The following is a 26,899-nucleotide window of genomic DNA, read 5'->3' as shown; positions in this document are numbered from 1 at the left end:
ATATATCAGAGCGCAGGAATTCCTCAATTAGCTTTGCCAACCTTATCACTCTGATGGGACTAGGGAATATCTTTGGATTCTTTGGTGACAGAAAACACCCATCAGCTGGTAGAATTCTCTTATACTTCCATTCGTGTTTCTAGCAGAAAGACATCATGTGACATTAAACTGTAATTGATTCTTGAAAGATTACTCACTATCACCACATTACCATTGTATCATTGAAAGTTATTGTGATAACAGATGACAAGTAAGTTAGTCTCTGCTTTTCAGTCTTCTGAATTACAATGAAAGCTACTATACTTCAAGGATGCATATTAAGGCAACAAAACAAAAACACACCTCAGGAAGAATTCAGAAATCCTTATGGAAGCAAAAATAAGCAAAATAGCAGGATTAATAGGGACAGAAGAAGCCTACTCCTGGTCAAAAAGGGAATGAAGACAAAAAAGATAGTGGAAAGAAAAATAAGTTGTGTGCACTTACCTTTGGCAATGCGTATTTTGGTAGCTTCATCTGTATGAAGTCATTTCGACGGTAGGAGACATAATATTTAGTTCGATTTGCTGATGTTGTCTATGCAAAGAAACAAAGGAAATATCAGGATTAGTTTGGTACTAAACCCAACCATCCATAAAGACACAAAGAGATTTTTTGTCACAATTTGAACATATATACAATATTAGTACTGTATTGTATTCATTTCTGTCATTTCCTCTATCACAGTATCTGGGCATTCCTACAGTAGTGGAACTGCACACTACTGATTAAAGACCAGGCAGAGTTTACTCTCAGCCGATAGAAGGCGGTAGCATGTAAATATGTCACCCCAAGAACAGACAACAGTTTCCAACAGTCATAATTCCCTCCCTTGTTCTGGAGAAAGAAGTAATCTGCTACTGGTATAGACTTCTCCTTCTCTGCTGGCTGATGCACTGGGACGTCATCCTTTCCTTACCCCCAGTCCATCTCCCCACTAGTGTCTCACTCTGTGGACAGCTCATGCTTCTGCCCTCACAACCTGCTGCATGAACATAGTGGGCAAGAGACTCTCATCCAACACAGGCAGAGAAGGATATAAACTGTTAGTGAATACTAGTATCTTTTAAAATCTGTTTGGAGTGTTGTTACAGCCCTGTTGACCCCAGGATATGAGAGACAAGATAGGTGAGATAATATCTTTTCCTGGACCAACTTCTGATGGTGGAAAGTCCATGGGTGCACAAGTCAGTGGGTCCAGATCTAATGCATCCCCGGGTGCTCAGGGAATTGGCTGATGTGATTGCAGAGCCATTGGCCATTATCTTTGAAAATTCGTGCCAATCGGGGGAGATTCCGGACGATTGGAAAAAGGCAAATATAGTGCCCATATTTAAAAAAGGGAAGAAAGAGAACCCGGGGAACTATAGACCGGTCAGCCTCACTTCAGTCCCTGGCAAAATCATGGACCGGGTCCTCAAGGTATCCATTCTGAAGCACTTGGAGAAGAGGAAGGTGATCAGGAACAGTCAACATGGATTCACCAAGGGCAAGTCATGCCTGACCAACTGATTGCCTTCTACGATGAGATTTGGGGAAAGCGGTGGATGTGATATATATTGACTTTAGCAAAGCTTTTGACAAAGTCTCCCACAGTGTTCTTGACAGCAAGTTAAAAAAGTATGGATTGGATGAATGGACTATTAGGTGGATAGAAAGTTGGCTAGATTGTCGGACTCAACGGGTAGTGATCAATGGCTCAATGTCTAGTTGGCAGCCGGTATCAAGCGATGTGCCCCAGGGGTCGGTCCTGGGTACGGTTTTGTTGAACATCTTTATCAATGATCTGTATGATGGGATTAATTGCACCCTCAGCATGTTTGCAGATGACACTAAGCTGAGGGGAGAGGCTGATACACTGGAGCGTAGAGATAGGGTCCAGAGTAACCTAGATAAATTGGAGGATTGGGCCAAAAGAAATCTGAGGAGGTTCAACAAGGACAAGTGCAGAGTCCTGCACTTAGGAAGGAAGAATCCCATGCACTGCTACAGGCTGGGGACCGACTGGCTAAGCAGCAGTTCTGCAGAAAATGACCTGGGGATGACAGTGGACGAAGGGCTGGATATGAGTCAGCAGTGTGCCCTTGTTACCAAGAAGGCCAGCAGCATATTGGGGTGTATTACTAGGAGCACTGCTAGCAGATCGAGGGAAGTGATTATTCCCCTCTATTTGGCACTGGTGAGGCCACACCTGAAGTATAGTGTCCAGTTTTAGTACCCATACTACAGAAGGGATGTGGACAAATTGGAGAGAGTCCAGCGGAGGGCAATGAAAATGATTAAGGGGCTGGGGCACATGACTTATGAGGAGAGCTGAGGGAACTGGGGCTTTTAGTCTGCAGAAGAGAAGAGTGAGGGGGGATTTGATAGCAGCCTTCAATTACCCGAAGGGGAGTTCCAAAGAGGATGGAGCTAGGCTGTTCTCAGTGGTGGCAAATGACAGAACAGGGAGCAATGGTCTCAAGTTGCAGTGGGGGGAGAGGACTAGGTTGGATATTAGGAAACACTATTTCACTAGGAGGGTGGTAAAGCACTGGAATGAGCTACCTAGGGAGGTGGTAGAATCTCCATCCTTGGAGGTTTTTAAGGCCTGGCTTGACAAAGCCCTGGCTGGGATGATTTAGTAGGAGTTGGTCCTGCTTTGAGCAAGAAGTTGGACTAGATGACCTCCTGAGGTCTCTTCCAACCCTAATATTCTATGATTCTATGAAAGTACAAGCTCTCAAGCTTCACAGTGCTCTTCTTTAGGTCTGGGGAAGGTAACCAGAGTGTCTGAGCTAAATACTAGATGGAACCATTAGGGCTCCACACAATTCTCCTGTAGGATACCTCTTAAAATGAAGTAGGCAATTAAGGGTTAGCAGTGGGGTGACAAGCCAAAAATCCAGTGTATCTGTTGAATCCATGATTTTTGGTGTCTAGCAGGGTTATGAATTAAAGTTTCCAGGCTCACCTTTTGAAATTCTTGTGCACATTTCCTTTGAGGATGAGGACTGAGAGGTCACAAGTGGAGTGATCACTTTGTAAAAAGCATTCACCACAGGTGATAGGGTGCTTTTGTCTTTTATCATTTTTCTGTGGGAGCTCATTTGAGAGCACAATTATTGACTGGTTTCACCCACACAGTTGTTGTTGGGGCATCCGATGCACTGGGTGAAGCATACCACATGTTGTGATAGGTATGTGCAGGATCCAGAAAACTTGAAAGGTGTGTTGTGGGAGATACTGATTATCATAGCAGTGGAGATATGTCTGCAGGTTTTACATCTGTTGTTCTGGAAGGGTCTGGTGCCACTTTGAGTTGGTGTTTCCTGGTCTGCGGGGAACTTGCTTTCAACAATGAGCTTAGCAGGCTGTTTGAAGGTCAGAAGAATGGGTTCAGGAAAGATTTTTTTCAGGATGTTGTTCCCGTCCAATATGTGTTGTAATTGTTGGATCATATTGTATGGGTTCCACTGTGACCCCTACAAAATCATGGACTCAGAGACAATGGTTTTATGGCTCGTTACAAGCATTTGTAGCACATTGCACTGCCGGCTAATCCCTAATTGCCTACTTTATTTTAAGTGGTCTCCTAAGCACATGTGAACACCTTATGCTTAATTATCTGTTCCAACTTGTATTTAGCTCAGACACTCAGGTTACGTTCCCCAGACTAGAAGAGGAGCTCTATGAAGCCTGAAAGCTTGTATCTTCCACCAACGGAAGCTGGTCCAATAAAAGACACTACCTCACCTACCTTATCTCTCCTTTAAAACTGCTATTACAGCACTATTCAAACAACGTAAGAAGCTGAATAAATCATAATGTAAGAGGTTTATATAAAGCATTCTGAATCTCTATATTGGACAAGCATTTTCTAGCTATAATCAATCATCTTCTGCCACAAGTCTCCCAGAAGTGCAATGGTGGGTAACAGTGCAACATTTAACCTATTGGTTCAGTGGTGATTTTGAAAACAGATTAACTGTATCCTATAGGCCCAATTCTAGCTTCATCTACATGATGACGCTCCTTTTGGTTTGAATATAGACCTTTCACCTGTGTAATGGAGGGCATAATTGGCCCCATATAAACAATCCAGAAGCCTGCAAAGATTTCCACCCAATAGAAAACAAAGCACAAGCAGCTAATGAATGGAAAATTAGCATGGAGATATTCTCCATTACCACCTTTCTCCCCATGTCATAGCAGACATATTGGTATTTGCAAGCCTTGCCTTTCCTTGCACATATTAGAATAACAAGAGAAGTGTCTTTTTCAAAGTAGCAACATATTTGTATTAAGTACTGATGGATTAAAACAACCAGGTGACAGGGTGTTCACTATTGTACCTCTCAGTCACGGATTTAGGGCCAGTTCCTTCACTGCGCAAATTGGCTCATTTCCATCGGAGTCAATGGTGCTCCATCAAATTATGCCAACAGATAATTCGGCCCTTAATAAATAATATTTCACATTTTCCAAAACACTTCTCTGCACCACTGGCTTCTCCCCCTAGGTAACAGCAATTCAGCCACTGACTCTAGATTTATCAAAAGTTATTGCTTTGTAAATTAACAGCAACAGATTGATTTTAAAGAAGGTAAAATTACAATATACATTTTTTTCCTCTGGTTTATTACCATGCAAAGAAAAGCCATTTTGTAGGTCAGCAGCACTAACAGTCTAAACTCTGTGCCTTTAGTTAGAAGATACTTTGCATCCCCATCCCTGTCATTGCTACATTTCTTCTGCATTGAGACAGGTGGGATCATGCATCTAGAGGAGGCTGGGATCCCTCATTAAATCCAACCCCATGCACTGAACAATTATTCAGGCCCTTCTTTCCCCCTTTTCAAGCTTTAATCCCCTCCTTTTGTAGAGGGGGGGATACCCTGAATCAAAATAATGAAGTTACCCATCTGACAAAGCCACCTCCATTGTGGCAGGGAAAAGGTTTTTAAGGCAGCTTTCCTAGTTCTCAGAAAATATGTGGCAATTTCTACTCCAAGCTCTCAAACGAAGCTTGATTAATACAGAAGAAAATCTTTGTTGCCATAGTAGAAGCTGGCTTAAAAGGCGAATATGCAGTGAACCCTTCTGGCCTCAGTCTTCTCTACCTCAGCTGTCTCAGAAAAGGCATGCCCCAGAGCACAGGGAGGGGTGATGGATAAAATCATCACAATGTGGTGGCTAAATGGAAGGCAGCTACTAATGCAATGTAATTCCTGAAGGAACGTCTTCATCCCATTCATGGAAGATCCACAGAAAAGCTAAGTTTTAATCTATTGTTCAAAATAAACATTTAAGACTAAATGCTGGGGATTTTACTCAGACAAAACACCTATTTAAATCAGCTGAAGTTTGCCATAGTTAATTGAGAACCCTGGGATTCGGCCCTAGAGCATCACATACTTAATTACGTATTTAAAAAAAGAAATTGGTTCGAAAAACAAACTATGCTGAAACATGCAAATTTGACCTTTGCCTGGTAAAAATAGAACTGATGCATGACTGTAGATCTAGCTTCCTGAATAGTTTAAATGTAACAACGAACAGAAGAGTGACCATTTTTACACTTCTTTCCTGTCCATCTCCTTTTTTGTAGCATAACAAATCCGACACCTTTCAGAATGTGAGTTAACTTAACCAAATCCCTTCCATTTTTATTTATTTTTGTTAAATACCAGTCTTATTCATCATATTAAACAGTAAATACAGATATCCTGCTCTTTCCAGTGAAATCAGGTCCTTGAGGCAGGTGTGGAATTACTGCAGGGAAACAAAGCTGGAGGTACATCTGATACTGCCTAGGCCAAGTAATTAGAGTGGAATGACAGCTTTTCCCCATTACACAAAAGGTGCTTCTTCAACGGTGCCAGTATGACAACAGCTTTATTTTCTGTGCTTTAAAACTGCAACCTTATCAGGTTACTTGGTGCTCTGGGAGACATCCATTTGGTTCCGGTCCCTAACTCCATGGAAGCTGGAAGTGTAAGAAGGAATGGTTCCCTTCCTGAAGAACTAATATTCTAGGGCCATATCTACACTAGGGGTGTTTTACAGTGATCCAGTGAATGAAAGACACTATATCAATTAGATTTACTGCAAATACTATGAAAGGAAACACTGAAAGAATGTCTTCCTCCCATGGAATAAGTGCACTTCACTTCCATACCATCAATAATGGCCGATTCACCGGGAGATGAGAATATACTATTTATTGTATAATTCTTCTGGTAGTGGTTTTCTGATACCTTTCAGTTGCTATGGGTGGGTTTCCAGCTCATTCCTCTGGGCTGTGCCTGCCCATGTCTGGCATTAGATCAGAACAATACTGCCTACAAATATGTACTGTCCTAAAATAACACAGATGCTTGAAGAGAAAACTACCTGTGTCTTGCAGAACACAGCAGTCTGGAAGCATACATGGAGAGAAACACTTCTCACTATCTACTAACTGTGAAATGAATTTTAAAATGTGCCTGGTGGGAGCTACCTTTGAGCAAAATGGCTGCCACCAATGCATGGCTTGGGCTGGAAAATGCCAATTTTAATTCAAAATTTCATTTCCAATTGAATTTTTCATAGTTGGTTTGCGGTGATAGGTATTTCCTGTCATGTGCACCAGCAGATTGTTGTGCTCAGCAACATGGATAACAGCTTATTTGTCTCTGTACTGTGTACACAATTCCTCCACAAGGGAAGAAAGCTGTGGAAAAGCCAATCTAACGTACCCCAAGGCTGTGGAGCAGAGAGAGCTCCTCTAATATCACCTAGAAAAAACAGTATTGCTTTCCTGTAGGAGACAAGGCTTGCAGCAAGCAGACTACATCAAACTGGGGCTAAATTGTGGTGTTTTACCATAGGACTGAGTAGAGAGCAATGCATAGAAACACTACTCTATGGGGAACTCGGGGATGGCTTGGGAGAAATCCTTCTCCAAATAGCCTGCAGTAAGACTGCAAAGGCTGCTCCATCCTTTGGGATAATGTTGGCTGATTCTTCTAGGATTGCTGGCCTGCAACTGGGCCAGATTCGTGTTATCTTCTGTTGCGCCAAACTCACAGATGGGGCAGCTGGTGGGGGCAGATGACCTGCTGCCATATTGCTGCTTTCCAGACCCTGTGGCTGCTGGCTGGATGAAAGGGCCACAATGTAACTTGGACCAATCTAAAGTCTGGTCTAAATTGCACCACTGGAGTGGTTCTAAAGAGACACAAGGGTCACTCCATCAGCTGAGGACTGGCCACAGTGGTATTTGCTCCAGGGCCATTCCCAATATGCTCGCTACGTAAGCAGTTGAGGAACAAAAAAACGGCTACAGTGGCTTTACAGCATCTAAGGATTCCCTTGGCTACCATGCAGCGCAGCTTTTTGCCTGCTCTCTGCAGTAAAAGCAGTGAAAAGAAACCAGAAAAGAGCCTGAGGATTTGACCCTAAATACTAAATACTGCCTAATTTACAGCAGCATTAACAGGAATTTGGCCCATATAGTCCAACCTAAATCTTGGCAAATCTAGTTACATCTAAATCAAATGATAAATCGAAATCTAAGGGGGTATAAGCAGCTGGTTTGCTCTGGGTCAAAAATGTGTCATCTTTCATAAGACTGGTATGGAACACCTTGTTGTATGTAAAGATTCTTAATCCAGCTCTATACAGCAATAGGTTTCTTTGTTTTCTTATGCTACTGTTTTGCTGTATGGCTTGTATTTCTCAATATTACTTTAACATTGGCTTGTGTATGCAGTAAGTGACATTACCTGGAGGAATATGTAGTCATCCTGCACAGTCAAGGAATCCTGGTCGATGCTGCCAGCAAACTGGACTGTTGGTGTTTTATCAGAGCAATTCTGAATCTGACAGGTGATGTAGCGATAACCTGAGGGTGGGGGGAGAAATGTGTTACAGGGTTTTCAAAGACAGAGAAGCAAATATCTTGACATTCTGTTTGTGTGGGAGAAGGATCACACTAATCAGTATAGTAAAGTATACAATAATTTCACCTAAATCTCACACAGAAACCTTTTAATCTCCAAAGTGCTAGATGTACATTAACCATTAACTACTGAATCCTCACTTCACTCCTCAGAGGTAAGAAGGTATTAGCCTAATTTCATGATCAGAAAAACTGAGGACCAGAAAGATTAAGGAATAGATGATGAGTGGCCCTTGTGGAGGTGTTCAAGAGTGGGGGCTTGCCTGACCTGCACAAGGGCCCCTCGCATGAGCAGATCACTCATTTATACCAGTGGAGATCTGGTGTCCTGTAACTGAAATCCAGGAGTTCCCCTCATGTGAAACTGGGTGAGAAGAGAATCAAGCCCATAGAATTTAAGAGAGAATACACAGATCCCTGTTATGGAATTTAAAGGTTGGTTTCAAAGTTCTGCAGACATGTTATAATTCTCTATTAAATGCTTTAGGATTTTCCTCACATGTTAAAATGTGAAGGGTAAATGGCCTGCATAAAAAGGCCAGTTGAGGCTCTGGCCTATAATATTTGTGCTGTCACGAGCACTGCTCCACTCCTGCTCCTCCTCCACTGAGTGAGCCATCCAAGATGGGGTGCAGAGCAGGACTGGTGCATCAGGGAAGCAGTCTGCTCCCATCTAATGGATGGAGCAAAGTGCTCCCACCTACTTTGTACACCAAGCTGTTATGGAACAGAACTTCTCTTACGCTGGAGCCTTGCATGCTCCTGTCCCACTATAGACGTCTGTGTACAGCACACAGTCAGTCCAGCCCTAAGTAACTTGCCCAAGCCCATGAAGGAAATTCCTGTCTCCCAAACCTGAGATAAGAACACTACACATCACCTCGCTTCTGTCTCAGTCTGAATGAGCAAAGCTTTAGCACTCATGTGTTTCACTATTCCTGCAAGAAACTTATCTCCCATGACCCCATTTGGGACAGTTTTAAAATCTGGACATGGATCTAAAGCAGCTTGGATCCGTACTCTGCTGCTTATCGCCAAACCATTTTGGGACAAACACAGCAAAGTGTCTTCTAATTCCTTTAATTAGTCATAATTCACATGGACAAGCATGAAACCAGTAAAGTCTCTTATCTAATCAAGGTATAAAGAGCTTGATCCTGCTTCCATTGAAATCAATGGCAAAACTTCTATTGACCTCAGCAGGGCCAGATAAAGAACTGAAGGACTCAGCCAGGAAATAAATGTATTAAAAATCATGTAAGAGAACAGTGTTCTGTTCTCAGATTCTTCTTTAGAAAATAAATACAACACAATTATTACTTGTGATAGTTCATTTGAGGGAATCAGATTAAATGCCCATGGTTCAAGCTTGTCATTGAACTTAACCAAAAAGAAAAAAAGTGATGAAATATTCCACGGATACTAGTTAATCAACAGCTATTTTTGCCACTCGATTCTGAAGTTACAGAGTGAGTTATAAAATATAGAAATGGGCAAAAATCAAACATGCTGGATCCAACCCTTACCCCCCTTGCATTTTGGGGACATTCAAATTCCAAACCCATCTGTGGACATGAATTCTGCAAACAGCCACTATTATGATGGCCTTGGTGGCACATGAAGTATGGAGCCAAAATGTATAGCTGAGTTCACATAAAATAAAATAAAAAAAAAATAAAAATACCAAGGGACAAATCCCTAACCCTTTTCTTCTAACTGTGGAGAGGCCCAGGTGTAATAGAAATGATTTCATCAGGCAAGAGGAGGTAAGAAAGAATTTGCAAGGGGGGAAATATGTGCCAGCTCTTCACAGACCCACTCTGAATCATTTTAAGAATTTCTTAATCTAAGAAATTGAATTATCACCACACAGCAGTTTGAGGGCAGGGTGGGATGGAGGAGGAACCAGGTCACGACAATGGAACTTCTGCCCCATGTGACCTTGACTGGCCACTGTCCTCTGAAGAACAGGGTTGTGGGAGCAGTAAAGACTAATGTAGCATCAGGGCAGTGCCACTCTCTCATGGTAATCCTATCACTATTCTGCTGAATGAATGGGAAATTTTCTTACATCCAACTCCTATGGAATCTCACTAGACCCAACCAACTACTCAGAAACTCATTGGGACCTGCAACTGTTCTGAGCTTCTGTGAAATCTGACCACTTGGATTTAGGAGCTGAACTTTAGGTACCTGATTTTTAAGGGTTGGCCTTAATTTTTCACCATGGTCAGGACAGGGGTTGGGAGAAAGAACTATCATGTTCTGAAAGGTTAAGTTATACATCCTTTACAATTAACGTAATTCGTGTGTAGGAGCTAGGATGATTATCCACAGAATTAAACCATCTTTCAAGGGTACAATTCCTAAGAAGACAGACACATATATGTTGTAATTGTAGTGTCTACTTTGTACTGTATGCTATGTAACTTCTAGTATTTTTTTTAAAAAAAACAAAACAAAACTATGTTGAATGTGTAACACAAGCATTTTCTGGGAAAAGACTGTTAATTCAGTGGAGCTGACATATGTGAGAATTCACTCTAGCAGACACTCACCCAGCACTACATTGCACTGCCAGCTGTATTTGCAAATCAGGAAAAAATGTTCAATGTTTAAGTGCCAGAACAAATTGCACTATTAATGGACTTTTTCACTGGAGCATAGCATCTTGACTTCAATTTATCTCAGAGTGGAAAACAAGTACATTTTAAATCATACTACATTTTTATATATCAGGACAGTTTTGCTGAATACGTATAAACAGAGCAAGACTCTGACAAGTGGAAAATGTTTCTTCCCACTGTTTTATAAATGAATGCAAAAAGTATTCTTTAAAATCAAAAGAAACAGCTATACACCAGGATGTCAATTGCTAAAATTTTCATTAGCATACCTCCACTGGGGTCCTGGAATTCCATATGAACCAAATCAGAGTCTCTGTCAACTCCGGCAACGGCCCTGAGAACATAATATAATTAAGTTATCTTGGGCCTGCTAGAGAACAGTAATTACATGGATGGAAAAATAGAAGGATTTTGTGCTAAACTGCTCCCACATCCTAGTTGGACAGTTAAAATAAACCCCATTTGTAATTTTAGATGATATGGATGGAAATCATACATTTCCTGTTCTCGGCATTATGCTTTGCTTTTTCTGTTTTACTAGAATTTCCATTACTAGAACGCACAAACCGCCAGGATATATATTAAGTTCAACTGGAGAAAAGAACAGAAATAGGCGGGGAACAGTAAATAAAACTGGATCTTTCTGAGGCAATCCCAGTTTAATCCTTTCCTAATTTCACAAATATACAGTACTGAATGTTAGCACATTCTCTTTTACAACTCGCTCTGACATTAGAGACGATAGGGCAAATATATTGCTAAGAAATATTTGAGGGTTTTTTTGTATTAGAAATCTTCTACACCTGACACACAGCCCCTATAACTTATAAATTACTCTTTGTTAGGCATGTTCACTGGAGGTATCGATCCTATTTTGACAAAGCAATTTAAAAATGAAGAATAATATTCAGTAGGAAATTCTGAGAATGGAACTAAAGGTGCATTTTAACTTAATCAAAGAAATAACAGGGATCCAGACTGATTCTCTCGGAACAGATAACTGTCAAATTTGCTCAGATAAAAGATTATTTTTAAACCTCAGAGCTTCCATCACAACCTAGGATTAGAAAATGAAGCGGTACTCTTTCTGCCTCCTACAACATGGTTCAAAAGGAAGATTCTGCAAGGAAAATTTAGGTGACAATTCTGCTGACAATACACCCAGCAAAACAGAATCCATCTCACACTCCCACAACTGCATTGGCTTTTCAATGCCAACACTAGTAAAATATAAGAGCCTGTAAAGTAAGCAGATATGACATGAAGACACAGGGAGCAAATACGTGGACGGAGAAAGTGCGATTTGGGTACTTTTTAAAAACGACTGAAATACTTAGAGCAAATAATTATCTTGATATGGTTATAAACAATAAAGAGTATACTTTATGTTGAACCTACACCATTGTTTAATGACTGATTGATTAGTGGCATTGATGGGACTGACTTATGGGAAAGGTTAAGGGCCAGACTCAGAGGCAGATTAAAGTTTCCTGGGGCCCGAGCAAGTGGGGGCCCCTTCCCCACTCCTTCTGCCTGCGGTCCAGCCCCCATTCTGCTCCTTCAGCCTGCAGCCCTGCCCAAGGCCCCACCCCTTTCTGCCCCTTCCCTGGAACCCATACCTGTTCCACCCAGGGTCCCCCCATTCCATCTTCCCCATTGCACCCCCGTACAACCCGTTTGTTCCTTTCTGTCCCACTCCCCATTGTGGCCCCAAGACCAGAGAAGCTCTGTCCCCACACCATGGCCCTGGGTCTGCAGCAGGGAGTGAGAGCTCCTTCAGTCCCAGGACCGCAGCAGGGGTTTGGGTGCTTGGCTTTCCCCGCCACTCCCAAGCTTCTGTGGAGGTCATGGGTCAGGGCACTGGGGCTTCTCCTGTCCTGCCTGCCTGCGGCTTCTGCCAGAGCGCAGGGGCAGGGGCTTCCCCTGCTGCCCTGAGGCTACTGCCAGGGATGGGGTTGATGGGTATTGGGGGCTTTCCCTACCATCCTGCAGCTTCTGCCGGGGACAGGGTTGGGCAGCGCTGGAGCTTCCCCGATCCCGCAGCTTCTGCTGGGGACAGGGTCAGGGGCTGCTGGGGCTTCCCCCATCCCACGGCTTCTGTGTCTGAAAAGTGCTATTGTAAATGGATAGTATTCATCTGTGAGCAGAGCGCCAGCCTAAGGTCTATGCCCCACTTTAATCCCATTTAAGCCCTCTAAGTAGGGTTGGTAGAAGAGCTCTGCAGGAGGACAAGGTTAGGATGCAATAAAATGGTGTGGAGGAGAAAATGTGATGAGAGAAGTGAGTGAATGGAGATACTACTGAGTTCTTTAAAGGTGCAGATGAGAAGTTTGACCTGATCATGGAAAAAGATGGGTAGTAGCGTGACATTCAGAACTAGACTATGACTTGGGACTGTGCATGTAGACACAACCCAACCCCTAGAGGAGGTGTGTCAGGAATGGATGGAGCCTCGACTCCACCGCACAATGTATTACCTAGCACACATGATGCAACATGCTAGTGTGCCAGCAGCAAATTAGTACTCCCACCCACAGAGCATGGGAAAAGCAGTGAGGGAACCGTGCCTCTGAGGGGCACAAGATCTCCCCTGCATTGCTCCTAGGATGATCCAAGCTACATGCTGCCCCATACACAGGGCTTGTAGAAAAGCCATAAGCTAGCTCTTAACAATAAGGAAAATCATTATCAGACGAACTGGTGAGAAAGATATTTGCAGCAGTATTTTGGACAAAATTAATGGGGAGAGAAGTGAGATGTGAGAACAGGAGATAAGACAAGGCAGGAAATTGCTAGATGACAAATGAGTAAAATCTTGCTTTTGTTGAGAAGTCGGTCTGCAAAATGCAAAATCCATTGTGGTATTTTGTGGACAATATCCTAAACCAGAGAAGCTATTTAACCCACAGAAGGGCTTACGCTAAGGTGCATGTGAATGGCAGGAAGATCTTCAATCTTTTTCACAGTGTGGAACATCTCTATCTATCTAGCGTGACAGACCCAGGCCAGTGGGGTACAGGAGTACTTGACTACTCTAAACTTGACAAAGGGGTAATGGCAGATTCCCCTTGCAGAAGATGCAAAGGAAAAGACTGCATTCTCTACACCAGAAGGTCTTTTTCAATATACTGTCCTCCCTTTTGGACTACATTGGGCCCCAACTACTTTCCAGCGCCTCATGGACAAGCTATTACGCCCGCATAACAGTTATGCTGCTGCCTACTTGGACGATGTGGTCATTCATACCCCAGACTGGGAAACCCACCTACAGAATGTGGAGGCAGTCCTTGATACCTTCAGGCGAGCTGGCCTTACAGCAAACCCTGCCAAGTGCGCTGTAGGGTTTACAGAGGCCAAATATCTTGGCTACACTGTGGGAAAAGGTCTGGTAAAACCCCAAGTGAACAAGTTGGAGGCCATCCAAAATTGGCCCCAACCTCGTCGAAAGAAACAAGTCTGGGCGTTCCTAGGTGTAGTGGGGTATTACTGACGATTTATCCCCCACTTTGCCACAAGGGCAAGCCCCCGACAGACCTAGTGAAAGCCCGTGGACCTGATCTGGTGAGATGGTCTGACGCAGCAGAGGAAGCACTCACAGACCTATGGACTGCCCTCTGCAGTAACCCTATACTGATAGCCCTTGATTTCACCAAGAAATTTATCCTGCAGACAGATGCATCGGAAGTAGGGTTGGGGGCCGTTCTACCACAGATGGTCGTGGAGGAGGAACACTCAATTCTCTACTTCAGTAGGAAACTCCTTCCGAGGGAACAAAAATATGCAGTGGTGGAGAGAGTGTGCCTCGTTGTAAAATGGGCCATGGAAGCATTGCACTACTACTTGCTCGGAAGCAGATTTGTTCTCATGACCAACCATGCCCCTCTTCAATGGATGCAGCAGAACAAGGAGAAGAACACAAGGGTGACCAGGTGGTTCTTATCCCTCCAACCTTTCCAGTTCCATGTGCAACACAGAGCAGGAAGCTGTCACGGTAATGCCGATGGCTTGTCACGTGTGCACTGTCTGGCATCCCAAGCTCCCCAACCTCTTGGTGTTGAGCAAGGGGGAGGGATATGTGACAGACCCAAACCAGTGGGAGTACAGAAGTCTGGTTAGGCAAAAATCAGCTGGTCACTGGATGAGTAGATTTCTGTTCCCTGAGGTTACCCAGAGCAGGAGCTGCGCACTAGAGTAGTCGAACCTGCTATAGAACCAATTCATAGAATCATAGATCATAGAATCAAAAGTTGAAGGACTCATGAGGTATCTAGTCAACCCCTGCTAAAAGCAGAGACCATTTTCCATTACAATATCCCAGCCAGGGTGCGGTCTAGCCGGACTTTAAATAGCTCAAAGATGGAGATTCTAACCACCTCCCTAGGTAACCCATCCATATACTTCACCACTCTCCTAGTCAGAAAGTTTTTCTAATATCAGCCTCGACTTCCGCAACTGCAACTTCAAACCATTGCTCCTTGTTCTGTCCTCCGTCACCACTGAGAACGGCCTAGCTCCCTCCTCCTTGGACATCCTTCAAGTAGTTGAAGGTTGCTATCAAATCCCCCTTCGTCTTCTCATTCTGCAGGCTAAATAAGCCCAGTTCCTTCAGTCTCTCTTCATAAGTCATGTGCTCCATCCTCTAATCATTTTTTTTGCCTCCGCTGGACCTCTCCAATTGTTCCACGTCCTTTTGGTAGTGTGGGCACCCAAATGGACACAATATTCCAGATGCGGCTCACCAGTGCCGAATAGAGGGAATAATCACATCCTCGATCTGCTGCACACTCTACTAATACAGCCCAGTATGCTATTAGCCTTTTGGCTACAGTGCACACTGTGTCATGTTCAACTTTTCATCTACCGTACCCAAGATCCTTTCTTCAGCACTGCTACTTAGCCAACAGTCCCCAGCCTATAGCATGCATGGGGTTTTCTGTCCTAATGCAGGACTTGCACTTTCCAGGAGGAGGACTGCTATGCAGAGATGGACTCCACCTGTCAAGGAAGGGGAAGAGCATTTTTGGACGTCGACTGGCTAAACCTAGTGAGGAGGGCTTAAACTAGGTTCGACGGGGGAAGGTGACCAAAGCCCAAGGTAAGTCTCAAGAGGAACCTGGAGGAAGGGATGGAACTTGGAGAATGCGGGTTTGTAATGGCAGGGAGAAAGGAGAAAGTAATCAAACTGGGAGGTGGGGAATCATCATTGCCTAAGTTCCTAATGAAGCCCTTATATCTGAGGTGTGTAGGAAAGAGAGACACAGAGAGACAATTCAAGGAGGAGGATGCACAGGGGAAATAAGCACAGAAGAAAGTAGGGCAGTTGGCTGAATTTTTAAAGTGCCTACCCCCCAAACCTCCCAACTCCTGATCAGACACAGGAAGAGTTGATCCAGACTGTGGGGAAGATCACTGAGGTGAGCAAATCTGCCAATAAGCGCAGGACCCACCAAGGTACAGGAAGAACTTCGTCACACTAGATATTTGTAATATGTCAAATCAACCATGATAGCTCAACAGTTGCTCTTCAGGGAAGAAGAATGCTGTTTGCTGAATATTTTACTTTTTGCACTTGACCCCATACAACCGAGCAACAAACCTGCAGAAACTTCAAGCTGAAATTTTCAAAAGCTGAGATGGCGATACCATTTGTCATCAATAATGCAAAGATTGCTTTTTGGGCTACGCTTTAAATAACCTCGGATCCATAATTTATCACTAGTGGTTTCATAAACATAGATTTATGTATCTGTCAATAGCTTTGGGCTTTTCATACATCTTTTAATATCCCAGAATTGACAATTGTCTCCTGACAGCTTCATTCCCCACAACGGTGGCACTGGGCAGTGTGGCAGTGGCAAGAGTGAGGTCTGCATCTGTGCAGTATATTTTCACTTCCACTGTAACACTCTAGAGTGAGAGACTGCAACTGATCTTTTTTAGTGTGGATTGGGCTGACATTTAAAGTAAAATATCTCATCCCCAGATGCTCTCTTCCTCTTAAAAAATTATTTAAACAGATGTGGATAAATGAAAGTGTTTTGGGTTGTTGTTTTTTAGCATGGTGGGGGGGAATAGCATGTTTGTTTGCTTGTTTGTTTCTGGTTCAGATGTTTTTCTTGTACTCTTCCAACATAACAACTTGCTGTAACTATACATAAGCCACTGAATGTGGACTTGATCCTATAGTCCAACAATAAAACAGGTAAGGTAGCTTAAAAAACCCATTAATGTACAGACAATACATGTTTTGTATATACAAACTGTGTTTCACATTATTACAATTCTGCAAGATACTTAAAGAACAACCACCAGCTGAGACAAGTTTAACTCAGCTTGCATAGGGGAGGCTTCTTTTGGGCTTGTCTAGTAAAAGCGTAACCTTTAGATCATCAGGGTCCAGATTTGAGTCTCAGCTATGCTAATATACAGCAATGTCTCCCAAAGTGTGGGATGCACCCACTCAGGGCCACAAAGGATAAGGCATGGATAGACCTCTTCATTGTTCTCCAGTGTCTCAAGCTTTCATTTTTGAAGAACTCAGTCTCTGGTTGTTATGGTAGCAAAGAAAATCTGCAAAACATGAAGTGTGTGTAACCAATGCACTGAGTCTGCAGGCAGCCTGAAACAATAACTCTAAAGTGTGATCCGTTCCCTTCATTTAAATAAATCACATGCCAATGACGCTTTGTTAACTATTTTCACTGGTCCTCAAAGCGTGTAATAAAGGAGATACAGTATTAGACTGTGAAGATCCAGACAAGCATTTGGAAGTTCTGTGTCCCGTGTTATGTATAGGTTTGGAAGGATTAGATTTTAATCAGTTAACATTGACTTCACTGTACACACAAAAACCAACGAAAGAATATTGCTATTGATAATAATCAAAATTTACACATAGACAAAATAAGAAAAATGCTGCTTGAGAACTTATTCCAGTTTGCTTTAAGGATATTTACTTTGTGTATTTCAACATGTGATGTTGACAATCTGTGTTTTAACAGTTATTAAGCTTTAGTTTTTTGAATCTCAACATCTACTGTCATTACATAATTATTGTCTGACGGCCCCCGCATCAGACTTTCCCAAAGTGTGAAAATTGAAATTGATACAAATTAAAAAAATGCTCAAAAATAATCACATATTATCCACTGACATGATCAAATAAATCTGCCAAGCCTAGTTATACAGCTGGTCAAACTAGATGATTACAATAGTCCCTTCTGGCCTTGGAATCTAAGAATTACTAAAGTGTGGGGTTGCAGAAGCCATATAATTTTTTTAAAGTATGGGAAACATTAATTTACAGGACATGCACAATAAATGCAGCTAGTGGATGAGCAGCTCAGTTGGATGTTACCAATATTGCGGGACATATCCAGGTCCTCTTTACATTTGTCCTCAAATACAAGGTTACTATTGACACACAAGCAAAAATATTATTCTAGCTGGCTCAGGAAAGCCCCCACAGCCATTCACACAGTTACTAGTGCCAAGTGCATGACTGATTTCAGCAGTATGGGGTGCATGGTGGATCTGTGGGGTATACACTACAAGGTGTGGCCCACACTCCCTGACCCCTACCTTAGAATACCACTTCTGTAGCCCTGGAAAATCTATGGTGTGTGGTTTCCATAATGCCTGATTTTCAACTGGCTAGTGCTTTGTCGAATATGGCTGTCTACAAATTTGCCATCAATTTGGGTTGTTTTCAAGGAAACAAGTATTTTCTCAAGGTATCTGCTTTCCTTGAAAACTTTTGATTTTGTGTTTAAAAAAAATGGGTGTTTTGATCAAACATTTTCAATTTTCATCAGCGTTCAGCTAAAATTTTCTCAAAATGTGGCAGTTTTCAGCACAGCATTTTTTTGATATTTGATTGCCAGCAGCTGACTTGTGGGGACAGGTTAGTCTGTTGACAAAAAAAGTCAAAAATTTCCACTGAAAATTTTGACTATTTGTTTTGGGTGAAATTTTCCCTGTGGGGGTAGATGGAGGAGGACATTAAACATATCAGGGAGCTAAATACTAAGGAGGGATCAGAGTTATTTAAACTAAAGGACAATGTTGGTGGAAGAACAAATGGGCATAAACTGCCCAGGAGTAATTTCAGGCTGGAAATTGAAGAACGTTTCTAACCAGAGGAGGTTCTGGAACAGCATCCCAATAGGAGTAGCGGGGCAAGAAACTAACTGGCTTTAAGATGGAGCTTGGTAAGTATATGATTTTAGGATGGGGTCACCTGTGATAGCAGAGGGGCTGGACTTGTTGAATTAGGAGATCTCTTCCGGTCCTGAATTCTCACATTCTCATCTCCTGACCAGCTCTATTATGGAGCTGTGTATACCTGTAGCAAAGTGAGTGTAAAACTAGCAGTCTGATCTGGTAGTGACTCAGAACTCCCAACTGCAGAAGAGTGTAAATGACTAAACAAGGCGCAAGTCAGTGCTACATCAGTCTGCATGGGTTTTGGCCACCTTTGTTCTCACATACGCGCCATGAGTGGCTAGAATTTGATCTTTTGGATGGATTTGATACAAATAGCTATTAATAGGTTCTCACTAAGGCCTCTTAATTATGCAGAGCTCCCTGCAGTTTTAGTGGGGGGAGGGGAGAGATTTAAGCACCTCTTCTGTTCCTCTCAGCTCCCATCTCACAGAGCCTAATTCTCAACTCTGTTAACTCAACTTTTACACTGTGCAAAACATTGACTTTAAGGGAGTTACACCAGCATAAAAATGACATAATAGAGCAGAAAAACAAGCTCCTGCATCTGTGTCTATACATGAATACACTCATGTACTGTGCACATTTTACATTTCTCAGTAAGAACACTTAAGAATTTCTATATACAGAATTCCTTTGTTCTGAGTCTCTCAAGCCTTTAATATTGCTTTAACCAAGATTGTTATTTTATTTAATCATTTCTCATCCTTGTAAGCTGCTCATAACAGCTTTCACTTATTTCAATCACAAAAAATATCAGAAAAGTAGTAGTGCTCATTTATAATTTGATCTACAGTCACGTAATATATGGGAGTCAAAAACCACAAATTGTTCACTCATAGTACATCTTGAAATGTGAATCATGAACAATAACCCTTCACACACTATGAATATAAAGTTGATGCTTTTGGATATGATCTCCATATAGACAGTACTTCTGTATTTTAAATGTCCTGGGTTAATTTGTGGGAGGAGGCAGGGGATGGTTTCTTTTTTTAAAATCTTATTTTATTCAAGAGAAGCAAGAACTAGGTACCTAATCAGGTGGAATCTGTTATGGATGTGTAGTTCATCTACACTAATTAGGTTCCTCAAGAAGAACACAAAAGGGCTTATTGTAAAATATTTGACGCAATTTACTGTGGTGTGTGCTGATGCAAAGAGATCCTAAAATAAGCTAGCTCTAAAAACAAGAAACAAAAAACCCTTCATTGCTATTACATGAGCCTCCTATCAAAGATCCATTGAAAACTAGCAGGTTTGCTCTGTCTGTTCTCCAGCATCACTTTAATATAATCTGTTAATAATAATATTATGCTTATCAGAACTTTAATAGGTTCAAGATTTGGAACTGAAACTGATTTTCAGTGATTCACACCATCAGTTCAAGGGCAAAGCACTGCTTAGAAATCCAGTGAAAACAGCATTATCCATTGCTTACAATGGAAGGACCAAGTCAAAAACTATTTGTACTACATACAAAGTACTGTGGGAATTTTTTTTTTAAACACTGTTGCAAATGTCTACTCTGATTAGCTTTAAAGGATAACAGCTCCTGGGAATTTGAGTTACTCGGGGAAACAAAAAAAACTAACAATTTGATTTACACAATATAATATTGTTGAGTTACAACTGCTTTATGTTTTGGGCGTGGCAAGGGGAATTCATTATATCATCTTTGAAAATCATCCTGTCAACTGCTCATTCAGTGCCCTACCAGGCCAATATCCCCTGCTCTGTGTCTGCTCCCCACCTCCTATGTTTAAATACTTTGTAATGAAAATATTCTCCCAGCCCATCTCATCCTAATAGCAGTACTGGAGCTGTTTGTCATATTGATCTCAACACAAAAATAAAAAATAAATATTACCTGAACTGATCAAGGATCATAATAGTCAAGGATTAAAAAACACAAGGTGATAGAACTGCGAGCACATTAATTTTTTTCTCATATTAAAGACAGCGAGCCATATACCATCCTGACTTATATAGCCTGTGCAACCCCAGTGAAGAAAATGGGGAATAAACCAGAGCAGAATTTGGCCCAGAATGTTGCTTCTAAATCTAAAAGTACAGGACAAAGTAGCTAAGACAGACTCAAAAGAACCTTCATAGTGATGGTTATGTAGGAAGAAGGACCTATCTTACCTTGAAAATTCCCAGCTCACTTGAGTTTTGAATGGAATTTGGCCATTTGTGGCACAAACATAATGCTGTGAGCCTCAGTGATCAGCCCTACTGTGTGACAGAGGGTTGGAGGGAGAAAGGAGCTGGTATTTTTTCTCCTATGCTGGTGGAAAAGAGGTCCACCAGAGCTGACACAAGGGTAAGTAATCTGTGCCAACAAACAGAATAAACTACTTCTCCTAGGACCAAGAATGAAGCAGGAAGCACATCGTGACTCAGACTCACAGCTTGCTACCCATCCTGCTTCTGGGGCAGTGCCTCTACATGCTAACCTGTACTTGGGATGGATTGCCAGGTTCCAATCTGACCATAATATTTCATATTTGTATGAATTTTAATATCCTTACTTTATAATATCTATATTTTACAAAGAGTAACCTCCAAATAAGAAGATCAGGGTTGGCCAGGGTGAGTCTCCCTAGTGTCTAACCTGTAGAGCACCAGGTTTCAGAGCCCAGGCTCCAGCCTGAGCCCAAACACCTACACTGCCATTTTTAGCCCTGCAGCTCAAACTCCCCATGCCTGAGTCTGCTGACTTGGGCTCTGAGACTTTTTCCTGCACAGACATACCCCAATTGCCTAAAGAACTGGGGGAGTGGAAGCACAACAAGCACAGGCACTAGTTGGGAAGGCAGTTGAAATTAGTTAAGTCCATTATAGTGTAGGCCACCAGCTGGCTAACTCCATAATCTTGAAAGCCAGAGATGACTTTGCACAAGGATAAAGATACTCACACTGCAATGCAATTTATGCAGTTCAGACATACCAAAGAAACTACGATGATAAGATCTTTTGGGGCGACACCATGTCTTCCTGTATGGATAGAAAATGTCTAGCACTTTGTGGGTATGACTGGAATACTAGATAAAGCTAAAATTAGAATTGTATGAAACTCTCTGTATTTGTTATATTAAAGCCCACATGTGGAAGCTGAATTTTTTTTTCAGTTTTTTTTTTTCCCAGTAGAATTCAGGCAATTGATTAAATATAAAATGTGATCACTTCCACAACTGACAACAATTTTTCTTCTCTTTTTTTGGCGGAAGACAAAGGTTCATTTCCATTCTGGAACAAGTCACTTATTTTCACAGACTGGCTTTGGGTCACTTTCATAGAACAATGGCCATTTTTGTCCAACAAACATTTTTTTTTCTCCCTGTGAAAACAACCCACCATATTTGTGGAAAGATAGCAAAAGTTTTGTGAATTGGACAAAAACCAAGATTTTTCACTCGCTTCCCAGGCAATGAACATTTTTCTATACAGATGTGGTTAATATGCCAGATTCAGCCTTTAACTTTATAGATTTTTCCCTCTAGCTTGATACGTCTGGCTTCTAGAGATCACTTTTATCTGTAAAATGAAGTGCAGTTTGAGCGGACATTAAAGTTCTCTCTAAACCAATGTCACTATACCGCAGTGCTGAAAACTCTTACATTCGAGTCAGTTGGGGCTCCCTGCCTGAGTAAGTATGAGTCTGAATTTGCAAGATTGAACCCAGGTTAACAGGAGACTAGAAATGCCCCTGCAAAAGATGTCAAATATGTTTTATTATCCTTCCTCCTGCCTCAGGAAACAGCTAGGAGGATTAGTACCAGATACTTTTTCCTTTCATTTGTTCATTGGAGACTAACAACAATGTATGCCTCTTACCAAAAAATATGGTCTTTTGACACTCGTTCCTGCAGAAGAGTCCATTTTTTCCCCAAGTCAACTGACACATAGAGCTTCAAAGAAAAAAGAAAAATATTAGCTTGTAGAGCACTGCTAATCATTTAAATTTTAAAAGACAGTGGCTAATCAAGGGACTTTGAAGTAAGCTATTAAAATGACAGATTTCACACGAATCCAAAGCATTAACATTTGAATCTTTTTGAACAAGTAAAACCAAGACAAACTTGCATAAAAGTTTATACATATAAGAGTAAAATGCTCTGTTTTCCATGAAAACAATGCACAATTTCATTTTAGATCAGATAGTTGCTGACTCTGCTGTGATTGTGCAAGAGGAAGGAGTGCAAGGAAATTTTTCCTCCCTTGGTTCTTCTTACACAGTGGCCTGCCAAGTGCAAATGCTCAAGGCCCCAATTCTGCAAAGCTTAAATTTAAGACTGTTGACTAATTGCAGGTAACTCCCGTGATTAACTCAAAAAAATTAATGATTAAAAAATTAATGGTGATTAATCACACTGTTAAACAATAGAATACCAACTGAAATGCATTAAATATTTTTGTACATTTTTCTACATTTTCAAATATATTGATTTCAAATATAACACAGAATACAAAGTTTACTGTGGTCACTTTATATTTTTTTATTACAAATATTTGCACTGTAAAAATGATGAACAAAAGAAATAGTATTTGTCATTTCACCTCATACAAGTATTGTAGTGCAATCTCTTAATCATAAAAGTGCAACTTACAACTGTAGGGTTTTTTTTGTTACATAAATGCAATCACAAACAAAACAATGTAAAACATTAGAACTACAAGTTCATTCAGTCCTACTTCTTGTTCAGCCAATTGCTAAGAGAAACAAGTTCATTTACATTTACAGGAGATAATGCTGCCCACTTCTTAATTGCAATGTCACCTGAACGTGAGAACAAGTATTTGCATGGCCTTGTTGCAGCCAGCATCACAAGGTATTTACATGCCAGACGCGCTAAATGTCCCTTGATGCTTCAACCAGTTTTATATTATTCATATGTCCCTTGATGCTTCATACCCGTTTTACATTATTTTATTTTTGAATGCAGGGGTTTTTTGGTATATAATGCTATATTTGTAAGTTCAACTTTCATGTTAAGAGATTGCACTACAGTACTTGTATTAGGTGAACTGAAAAATACTATTTCTTTTGTTTTTTACAGTGCAAATATGTGTAATCAAAAATAAATATAAAGTGAGCACTGTACACTTTGTATTCTGTGTTGTAGAAAATATCCAAAAATATTTAAATAAATGTTATTCTATTATTAACAGCGCAATTAATCACGATTAATTTCTTTAATCACTTGACAGCCCTAATTAAAATGCTTAATGTTCAGCACAGGCTTAAGTCTCGTGAAAAGCCAATCAGATGCTTAAGAGCTTTGCTGAATATGGATAAACTTACGCACTTGCTTAACAGGGATCCTAAGAAGCACAGAGACTGCTCTCTGATTGCACCCCAGGGAGCCACAGCCACCTCAAAAGAGGTAACGTGGAGATGGTAGGGGATGGGTCCAGGACCCTCCTCTGCACCGGTCACAGTTGGTAACACTGGGCTTGGTTTCTTTCCCACCACATTTAATTTCAAAAATTAATGTGCTAATAACAACAAGAACACTGAGACAAGGTATGTCAGCAGCACAGATATAATTCTCGTTCCATGACATGCACGATACATAACACTATTCATTCAAAGACTATCTTATTGCCTTCTGGAGGCTGTGATTGAATTCTCCTCTGTAGCTATAAAGTAACCCCAGCACAACTCTAAGAAATCAGATATACACAGACATTGAAGTCCCTTGTATTTGTTATTTCATTCAATTTACACATGTTTCCTCCCTCTGCCATATTTTAGATGAAAATCACAGGGAAAACTTCTCCCTTTCAGTGTAAGGCCTCATTTATCTGTTAAGGCACAGTCTGTGCTGCAGTGCAGAGCCTCATAGGGAACACTCAGAAAGACACTCGTTTGTAACAGGAAAGGCTCAAAATGAAAGCGATGAGTCCATTATGTACATATTGCACTTTTATTATGGATATTACGTACTGTGTTATTTTCATATTTAAGAATGTAGGGTTACACACCTTTTCTCGACTAATTTTTGTAATTAGAAATAATATGAATGGCCAAAGAACAACACTATCCAGCTATCGTGCACTCTAATGCATAGTAATAGGACTTTGTTCCATGGAAATGTGAAGTAAAGTGACCAGAATAGGAGACAGTGTTCACTGCATTGTGGCTATTCACTTTACAGGCTGTTGCTGTTTAAGGTATAAGTTATAGGCGGTATTAGGAAAGGCATGTAATGGGAAAGGGGACGTAACATTCTGTCTATGAATTTGGTGAAAGCGCCTCTGGAATACCACACTTTATCAATCAGAAAGACAACAACGAAGAGAGTTCAGGGGAGAACAACAGTTGGTAAAGAAGCAAATTGGAATGACTTGCTAAGGATTAGAAAAACGGAGAAGATATCTAGCTTGGCATAGATGTATCCCATATACATATGTAGAATTTGGCCAAAAAACAACTAAACACAAACTTGAAGAGTTTAAACCACCAAGAATGGAAGGAATAATTCATCATAATAAAAAGAGGTATATCTAGGAGTAATGAGCAAGACCCCATTTCAGCAAGGTATTTAAGAATGTGTTTAACTTAAAGTCAATAAGACTTCTCAACATGCTTACATTTAGACATGTGCTAAAATATCTTGTTGAATCAGGCCCTAAATGAGAGAAAATTCTGCCTCATCGTGTATTTTATTTCTGATTATCCATGACAAACATCAAATTTGAAATTACATTTGTGGTGTAAAAGTGCATTAATGGAAAAGGCAAAACTTTCAGTTTCAGCAAACACTTCTGAATTGGTTTTTATTCTGTTAATTACCAGCCTTGCACTACATTAATGTAGTTACTTTTTATAAGGCCACAGAATACATGAGTTCAGATTTTTTCCCCAGTTTTCAAAGAAACAATTAAAATCTCCAGTGATCCCTGTCAAGTCTTAAAAATGAAATCAAGCATTTATTTTGTCTCAGTGAACAAATGATTGATGTTCATTATTATTTTGGTAGCCAAAAAAAGAAAGTATAGACTTGAGCCGGTAAGTGGATTAACCCAACTGCACTGACTAGATTTGTATTCAGTTACAGAGTGTCAGTTAGAGATTGGAACTTTATTTAAATAAAACACAGGGTACTCAATAGAAGAACAATCCAGGTTTTGCTATATTAACTAGGTACTGAATCAAGCCAGAAATCATGAAAACATTGAAATGAGGAGACAGAAGCTTGCAGATTGCTATTTGTCAAAGAGCTCAATCCTGCATTCTTGTGCACTCAAAAATGTTATTGCAAGTAACGGGTTGATTAAGCTGCTTCTCAGTTTATCCAAATTATCTGAACTTCTTTAGGCTGTAAAAATGAGAGAGCTTGTTCTCATGCATCTTCTGATACATCTTACTTTCACTTAGGGTGGAAATAGAATTACACAACTCTAGGATCCAGACTATGAGCTCTCTCAAGGCGTGTATTACCTCTGGGGCCATGGATTTTAACATAGTGATTCTCTTTTTATGCCACTTCTGAACTTTTCCCTCCATCTTTTCCTTCTCTCTCCCTCGTCTCTAGCTCTGAATTTCTCCCTTCTACTCTCTTTGGGACAAATCCTGCAGTCCTTACTCAAGATTTACACAGGTAAATCTCCCCTTCCAGCCAATGATAGCTTTTCTTACATATATCTTGAGTAAAGACTGCACAATTTGGTCTTTTATGTCCGTATGATTCACTGCTTTAATTATAAGACTGATAGAAAGGAAAGATCTATTAGATCACCTAATCCTTCTCCTGGCCAATAGAGGATTGTTACTTACTGCACATATCTAGTGATTTGTCCAGTCTAATTTTAATGGGAGCTTCCACCACTTCCCTTAGTAGATTATTCCACCAGAAACTCAACTGAAAACAGAGGTTTCCAGAATGAAGGCTTTTGTGCTGTATTTTTCCCATGTAAATATTTTTGCTGCTGTCAAATTTTCAAAACATTTTTGTATGTTATTTAGGACCTAAAACTGACTTAACAAAACAAAGAAATCCACCCTGACATTTGTAAGGCAGAAACAGTCAAAATTGTCATGAGTTCTTCTAGATGTAGCCTTGTTTGTAAACAGTGG

At 41.0% G+C, this 26,899-nt stretch overlaps 1 protein-coding gene across 1 annotated transcript in view; it reads right to left on the bottom strand.

Annotated features, from left to right (window-relative positions):
* Positions 1 to 26,899, bottom strand: part of SORCS2 (sortilin related VPS10 domain containing receptor 2) — an 844,346-nt gene that overhangs the window by 130,979 nt on the left and 686,468 nt on the right. The window contains 4 exon segments of the mRNA XM_032789791.2: positions 487 to 576; positions 7,788 to 7,906; positions 10,860 to 10,924; positions 22,654 to 22,727. Of these exon segments, the coding sequence (XP_032645682.2) occupies positions 487 to 576; positions 7,788 to 7,906; positions 10,860 to 10,924; positions 22,654 to 22,727 (348 nt within the window).

This window comes from Chelonoidis abingdonii, chromosome 5 (assembly GCF_003597395.2).
Source record: "Chelonoidis abingdonii isolate Lonesome George chromosome 5, CheloAbing_2.0, whole genome shotgun sequence".
Taxonomy (NCBI): domain Eukaryota; kingdom Metazoa; phylum Chordata; order Testudines; family Testudinidae; genus Chelonoidis; species Chelonoidis abingdonii.
The sequence above is the reverse complement of the archived record's forward strand: the minus strand, read 5'-3'. Positions and strand labels throughout refer to the sequence as shown.